The 8,461-nt window shown below is 29.8% G+C and overlaps 1 protein-coding gene across 2 annotated transcripts; it reads left to right on the top strand.

Annotated features, from left to right (window-relative positions):
* Nucleotides 1–530: 530 nt before the first annotated feature.
* Nucleotides 531–8,158, top strand: LOC145800988 (ubiquitin receptor RAD23d-like). Of its 2 annotated transcripts, XM_082890938.1 has the most exons (6): nucleotides 531–708; nucleotides 4,227–4,310; nucleotides 5,429–5,474; nucleotides 5,622–5,731; nucleotides 5,814–5,892; nucleotides 7,181–8,158. In XM_082890938.1, exons 2-6 carry the CDS (start codon nucleotides 4,300–4,302, stop codon nucleotides 7,367–7,369), a joined length of 435 nt encoding a protein of 144 aa, XP_082747064.1. In that variant the 5' UTR covers nucleotides 531–708; nucleotides 4,227–4,299; the 3' UTR covers nucleotides 7,370–8,158. The 2 variants fall into 2 exon arrangements, with proteins under 2 accessions (XP_082747064.1, XP_082747065.1); XM_082890939.1 differs by lacking the exon at nucleotides 531–708 and having other exon boundaries at nucleotides 4,032–4,310.
* The last annotated feature ends 303 nt before the right edge of the window (nucleotides 8,159–8,461 follow it).

The following is an 8,461-nucleotide window of genomic DNA, read 5'->3' as shown; positions in this document are numbered from 1 at the left end:
CAATATTTATTTATAAATGTAGTTTGACCCATATTTATTAAAATGAAAATATATATTAAAAAAAAATGTTTGAACCGAAGAAGAACAATATATATAATATATGGGCCCTAATTTTTTTTTTTAACATTCTTTATCTATTAGATTTAGTGGAATAAATAATCTTGCCCTAGTTTTGTTACCTAAGTCTTTATCAGTTTTAATTGAATAAATTTTTCCTAATTATTTTGCCCTAATTTTGTTTCATTAAATTGTTTTGTTTATAATTTTAATGATTGAATGTGCAAGTAATTTTTTTATGATTACAAATAATAAAAAAATTATAACTTATCTTTTTATCCATAAACTTTTTTTTTTTTTTTTTGTAATGTAAGAGGAACTCTCATTTTCAAAATTTACGTTAAACCCCATGAATCTCACGGCGGGCCTAGCCGAAACCTCCGCCTTCTCTTCGTGGCTTTTTATAGCCAAGTCCATCACCTGCAAAAACAATAAAATAGTATAATAATTAATTAATTTATATAATAAGGGAGAAGAGTTTTTGAAAATGTATAAAATGTATGTGAGATATATTTTGATCTAATGGTTTAAATTGTCTCAACTAAATTTCAATGGTCAGGATGTATTCGTTTCCCGCCCAAATGCTCTTTGAGCATCAACGGCATCAAAATCTAATGGTCAGAAAATCTCTCTCTCTCCTCTCCATCACAGGTACTCATCTCCTCTCTCTCTCTCATTTCAATTTTTGAACTCTCTCTCTCTCTCTCTCTCTACCTCCATCGGAGCCCATCCCGTGCGACGACCACCGACCATCGCGACGCCGACGACCACCGACCACCTCCTCTCCTCTCACCCTCCTCTTTCGTCTCTCTCCCCTTGCAAGGTAAACTAGAACTTCCAACTTCAATTCATGATATTTTTTGCTTGAATCTGAATTTTTTGTGGGTTTGCAATTCATAATATTTTTTTTGCTTGAATCTGAATTTTTTGTGGGTTTGTAAAGTTAAATCTAGATATTTTTGACATGTGGGTGTTTGGTTGGATTGATTTTGAAATGAGTTTGAATAGATTTTGAATACACTCTGTTTCATAGATATAGATTTTGACATGTGGGTGTTTGAATAGATTTTGATTTTGAAATGAGTTTGAATAGATAAACGTTGGATATGTAAACCCAAAATCTGTTTCATAGATTTTGAAACATTCTTAACCGTTGAATAGATTTTGAAACATTCTTAACCGTTGAATAGATTTTGAATTTGTTTCATAGATATGTAAACCCAAAATCTATGAACCCAAAATCTATGTAAACCCAAAATCTAATTTAACCGTTGGATACACTCTGTTTCATAGATAAACCCAGTTCATACACTCTATATATAAACCCAGTTGAATATATAAACCCAGATTTTGAATATATAAACCCAGTTGAATATATAAACCCAGATTTTTGAATATATAAACCCAGTTTCTACACTCTGTTTTCATAGATTTTGAAATAGATTTTGAATCTGGATATTTTTATTTTTAAAAAATTTTGGGTTTGATATGGGTTTCACTTGATAGATGTATAGTCCAGTGTATAAAATTGATATTCTCCATGTTCTCATAGTCCAGTGTATAAAGTTGTGGGTCTGAAATAGATGTAAAGTCCGTGTATAAAATTGATGAAGGGTTGAAGATGTTCGTAGTAAAATGTTTAAGACCATAAAATATGGTAAAAAATGATTGAAATCTATCACATTCTTAACCTAACTCCCTGAAAGAAGTTCGTGAAATGTACCTTTGTTTTGATGATCTCAATGTGCAATATGAGATGATAGTATGGTCTAATTTGATGCTGACTTTAGCTTATTTTGGGAACCGATTTTTTTTTTTAATTTATTATGAAAAAATATAAAAAAAATAAAAATATAATATGATTTAAATAAGTCAATAAATTTATAAGTTGGATTTTTTTCATCTTTTCAAAAGAGACTAAAGTATCAGAGATTTTTTATACCAACATTTGATATAATGTTTTTAGATCAATAAAAATAATAATTATTAAATGGATGGATCGATGATGAATCTTATCTAAGCTAACTTGATGTCTTTGATGAATCCATTCAATTTTTATTTTAATTTTTTTTTATTTATGCAATGTACGTAATTGAATGATTGAATTTCATTTCAGATTGGGCTTTCTAATGTTTCAATTGCTGAATTTTCATTTCTCCTTGAAAATCTTTCATTCATTCTCTTCTTCTTCTTCTTTTATTTTATTTTGGGAATGTGTGAATTTCAGGTATTGAGTATTGATTCTGATAAGAAAAAGTTGTGTTTTTGAAAATGTATTTATGTTTGGGTACTTTTACAAAATTCATTTCAAAGTCAGTAAATTTGATAAATTACATTTTAAATCAATACTTTTAAATTTAATTATATTTTAATCTTATAATTAATTTAGACACGGATATACATTTTTAAACCTCCAAATCAACCCTGGGGACTTGCTTGGTTAGAATCTATTAGCAGATAAATCAGTAGTTTGAAGGTGCTAAAATCTGAAGGTGTTAGAATCTATTGACAGAAGTTGAACTTTTTGAGCACTTTCAAGTTGTTGTAAGCTTTAAAGACTCTGGAAATTGGGTCATCAAAACGAAGACCATGCGGGCGGAAAGTGATTGGTTGGACGAAAAAAGCAAGCAGAAAAAGCGATAGAGAGTGAAGTCTAAAATAATAAATAAATAAATAAATAAATAAAAGAAAAATAAAAAGAAAGAGCTTTGGGTGACCCACCATCAACCAGGAAGAGGTTAGAAAATTCCACGACTTTTGAGAAATCAAAATATTGTATTTATTATTATTTTTATTTTTAAAATCTTAATTTATTCAACCAGGAAGAGGTTAGAAAATTCCACGACTGTTGAGAAATCAAAATATTGTATTTATTATTATTTTTATTTTTAAAATCTTAATTTATTTTGCTTTTATTGTTTGTTGGACAAACTACTAAATTGAAATTCTTAAACAACATAATAATTATTTATTTGGTAGTATTATATATACCAATGGATATAAATAATAGAATAATTATTTGTTTGCCGGCTGTGGGAGTATTTCGGTGCTTCTTTGTGACTTACATCACCGGAGTTTTGGATTATTTCGTTGTTATTTTATTTGAGTTTTATAAAACTTAAGATACAAGTAAAATTGTTACAATTTTTTAAAAAGAATAGTATTTCTTTATATTTTTTCAATATTTTTGTCAAAAAAATTACAGACTTCATAATAAATTTTAATATAATATGTATGAATTACAATTGTATGTTGATCACAAAATTATTTATATCGTGCCTTCAGGCACGGACATACGCTAGAATATAAAATTTTATGAATTACAACTCTCTAATTTCTGTTATTTGTAATTTTTATTTTTGTTCAAATTTTATGTTGTAGATAGAACATAAAATAAGATAGAACTATTTTATCAAATCAGTTGAGTAGTGGATTGTTGAATAATGGATTGTTGGTGTTTGTTGCTGGAGATAGAACTGCTTTGCTGAACAGTGGTTTGTTGCTGGAGATAGAACTGCTCTGAATAGTGGTTGAATAATGGTTTTTTGGTTTTTAGTACACATTTTTTGGAGATTTTAAAAATTATTTATGATGGCCTCTTATAGAGTTTCGTTTTAAAATAAAACGGATTTTATTAATCTTATTTGAAGGTATGAATTTATCATGGTGAATTTGAGGTATAATGCCTTCAAAATCTGTCACCATTAAAGAATTTGTTACTTTCCAACATTATTCTATTAGTATAATATGCCCTTTTATCACATTTTCCCCATCTTTTTAGTTTACCCTACTATGGTGGCTTAATTTTCGTCTTCACAGCCTTACCCCACCATCAAATACTAATTCTCGAACACATTGTACAATCAAATATGATGTGCCCTACTATGATGTTTACAAGCTTAATAGTCATTTTGGAGGGTTTGAACATTGTGTAGACAGCATAATCAGTTATTTGTTAAAACTGACATTCTGCTGGAGTTAGTGCAACATGTTATGTGCACATCCTTTTTGATATCTTAATTTTTATGTGATTATCCTAGGTTTGCTTGCTTATGGTTGCATCCATTTGAATGGACAAGTAACTTATTGGAAAATAAAAAGAAAAGAAATAGATTCAAGGCATTTTGTCTTCTGCAGGTTGGTAATAATTTGTTATTTGTCTTCTGCAGATTGCAATGATTGGAATCATGGCTGGTGGTGAAGGACTTGATTTTTCATCAGCTGCCTCAGAACCCATCTCATATGTCTCAGGTGTAATTAATTTGCATATCCTTGAGCATTACTGAATCTTCTCTTTAATCATCAAGAAATTGGTGGATGGTTAAAATTGTCTGGTTTAAATTCAGTTATGAACTAATGATTTTCTATTAAGTGGTTTAGGTTAAAGTCTTCTCATTTCTAAATCTTTACCTTACTCTTTATGTATGATGAAGTTATCTTAGCTGGACCATTCAGTGGTCCTGCTTACAAATTTAAGCTGCCAGCCACTTTGTTCTTGATATCACTGCAATTTTTATTGTTACTCTTTTAATGTTCTTTCAATTCGCAACCCTTTGTTTTGAATTGCGATTTCAGATTTTGCCTTCAAAGGCTTGCGAAGAAAGTAGAAAAATATTTTAGGTGAGATTCTCATTTCTGTTTATCTCAATCCCTCTTTGTTCCTCTTCTTTATCTCTCCCTTCTCTCCGACTGGCTTCAATTCGCAACCCTTTGATTTGAAATTTTTGAATCATTTTTTTCATGGAAATCTTATAAGCCTCCTCGAGTTCTTGAGTAGCTAACATAGTTGTTTATTCTGAAATCTATGCTTTCCAGATTTATTCTGAAATCTATTCTGAATGAGTTTATGTCGTTCATTCTATTTATTTCTTTTGTGTAGTATAAGTTTGGTTGCTGAGAAATTTGGAAGAAAAAGGGGAAAAAGACTCTATCATTTAGAATTAGAAGTCACACCCTTTAAGTGTTTGTTTGAATGGGTCTGAGAGGTTCTTCCATTTTTTAACTGAATCGACAGTTGGGTTTTCTTGAGCTATCCATTTCATGGGTTTGTGCTGCTGGGTTTTCTGGTTCGGGTTCAAGATGGTATTACCATTGAAAATACTGAATTTATACACAAAAAAAAAAAGCTTAAAAAAGTGAGATGAGAAAAAATCCCAAACTGTTTAAGAACATTGAATTATTGAAGAACATTGAATTTTTTAAACACACACCAAAAATTTAAGAACACAGTTTTTAAACACACAAAATGAAGACACAGAAAATTTAAGAACATTGATTTTGTTTTTTTTAAACACACACACAAATTTTATGAACACTGATTGTATTAACAAATAAATCAAACTAATAAACATTTCAATTTCCTATTTCAGAGCAAAGCTTTGCGAGCTATGGTGCAGGCCAATCCACAAATTTTGCAGGTTCTTATCCGCCACTCTGCAGCCAGTCTTTTTGTTTGTCCATCTAACATTTAAAAATGAGAACATTTTATTTTTCATTTTTCTTCTGAAAAAAAAAGAAGAAAAAAACCCACTCTAAACAGCCTTAGTTACTCTTCTTATTGACAGCCCATGCTTCAGGAGCTAGGGAAGCAAAACCCTCACCTGATGAGGCTTATTCAGGAGCACCAGGCTGATTTTGTTCACCTGATCAATGAACCTGTTGAAGGTGGAGAGGGGTATGTTCTCTGGTTGGTTATATTCATTTAAATGATAGTTATGAATGTTCACGGTCCTAATTTGCTGTTAATATGTTATCAGTAACGTACTGGGACAGCTTGCTGCAGCAATGCCACAGTCTGTAACAGTTACACCTGAGGAGCGTGAAGCCATAGAACGTGTAAGTATTGCCTTTTCCTAATTTTTATTTGAATTTAGATGTGTTTAGTGTGGTGGTCTTGAAGTGATCTTTTGATAGGGGTTTTTTTCCCAATACCTATGAATTCTATTGGATCCATAACTATACATTGGAAGACTCCTTTGGATCTCCTAGAAATATATCCATCCCTGACCCCTCACATCAATTCCATGATCCTCTTAATCCTTTCTCATTCGAGTCCAACATCTGTTGGAATTGATACTTTGGATCCAGTTAGATAATATTTTGTAAATTTTAATTTTTTGTCAATTGTCCTTTATGTAAGCCACTTTATTTATTTGCATTTTTTTTGTCCAACTCATGTTTTTTGTTGTTCAAAAGTTTGACTTTTGTATTAGATGCTTGCTCTATTATTAGAATCTTGCGGTTTGCGATTCAGGTCATGATTCGATTTGCAATTCATGCATATATTGATACAAATCTATGGGTGAATCTATTATTAGAATCTTAATTGAATGTTTTGGTGGTCATAGGTTATGTTAAAGGAATAGTTTTGGTGGATATAGCAACCATGGTTTAAAGGAATATTATGAAAATATTCAAAGTTTGATTTTTTTATTTTGTATTCAAACAATCTGCCTTATTTTTACAATCTGCTTTATTTTTATTTTATATATGGAAAGTATTTTTTCTGAGTTCTGAGGTACGGAGATAAATAAGGATTATAAGATTTACGTGGTGTGAATGAAACTGATTTTTGTGTTTGGAAAAAACTCTGGGAATCTTGAATTCCCTCTAAATGGGCAGTATTCATGTGGAAGTGTCTTCATAATATAGTATCTGTGAGATGATAGTTAAAGATAAGAGATATTCCCAATCCAGTGTGATTGATTTGCGAATGCGGCCGAAACCATTGAACATCTCTTTTTTCAATGTCATGTATCACAAAGAATTTGGAGAGGTACTTCTAGGGGCTTGGACTTTACCTGTGGCCACCCAGTTTGCTTTAAACATGGTGGATCAATTGGGTTACAATGATTAAAGAAGAGGACATGATTGTTCAATCTATTGCCTTGCTATGGGCAATTTGGAGGCAGCGAAATAGTGTGGTCTTCCATAATGAAAAGATGACAATAGAGCAGAACTATTTCAATTGCTAATGAGATTCATCAACATTGGACTAACTGTGCATTCATGTTTTCCAATGATAATATCTTAGAATGTCTTACTGATATCTTTGGAAAAAGATGGAAATACAGAGAATTGTGGTCTTCTTGCTAATAACCTATCTTTAAATTCTGTTTTCCAGTTATATACATGTGTGGTAGATGGAGCATGGAAGTGCAAAAATGGAGAGACAGGAATAGCATGGGTCTGTTTCAATGAAAATCAAGACATTGTCTATCAACAAGCTGATTGTCTATCAATGAAAATCAAGACATTGCAGAATCCATTTTTAAGAAGTAAAACATGCTTTGGGAATTTTGAATTTTTATAATGAGCAGATGTTTTGAAGATGTTTTCATAAAAATGGAGTGCAGTAATTTTGAATTCAAAATTTTTTATAAAAACATCTGTAATTTTGATTTTACAGATGTAATTTTGAGCAAATGTTTTGAACAAAAATGGAGTAATTTTGAAAATGGAGTAATTTTGAACAAAAATGGAGCAGGTGTAATTACTGCACTCAATTTTGATGATGTTTTTGTAAAATTACTGCACTCCATCTCATTAATTTTTTATTTCAAAATTTTAATTTTTGAATTCAAAACATCTGTTTTATAAAAATTCAGAATCCATTAATTCAAAATTTTGAAGTAATATTACTTTGGGAATTTTGAATTTTTACAAAACATCTGCTCATTTTTAAAACATCTGATCAAAAATTACTGCACTCCATGTAATATCCATTTTTATAAAACATGTTTTTATAAGAAGTAAAAATTACTTATGTTCAAAATTACATCTGTTTATAAAAGTATGTTTAAAGCATCTTTATAATGAGCATCTGTTTATAACATATGTTTTTGAGATGATAAGTAACATCTCAAAGCATCTTTATAAAACATATTTTTGTAATCTGTCAATAAATAAAAATTTATTAGTGACAACATTTTTAAAGTAGAAAAATTGTCAGTAAATCCAATTTGAGGGGTGCATTAAGTATTAGATCCAAGCTTTGGTCTTTGTTGTTTATAAAGATTCATGTTTGTTTTTCTTATGTAGTTAGAATTTGATTGGCAGCAGTAATACTAACTGGTGTATATTTTAATTTTAATTTCTTTTAAATTACAAAGTACTGGTTGGTGTGCATTATTAGATATTTATTATTATTATTTTTTTATATTTGATTTGTTTTGAATTGTAGAGTGTAGTCTATTAAATATATTTTTATAATTGCATTTTTATCTTAAATTTAAATAGTGTTGCGATTACAATTATATTATAATCCTAATATTATTTACACCGTACCTACAAGTACGGACATACGCTAGTATATATATATATATATTAGTAGTGTGGTAGGTGAAACCACCACCACCGTCTCTTTCCTTTATTTATTTATTTATTTATTTTATTTTATTATGTA

The sequence above is a fragment of the Camellia sinensis genome, chromosome 10, assembly GCF_055761805.1.
Source record: "Camellia sinensis isolate YWXY chromosome 10, ASM5576180v1, whole genome shotgun sequence".
Lineage (NCBI taxonomy): Eukaryota > Viridiplantae > Streptophyta > Magnoliopsida > Ericales > Theaceae > Camellia > Camellia sinensis.
This window is presented reverse-complemented; position numbering and strand designations above follow the sequence as displayed.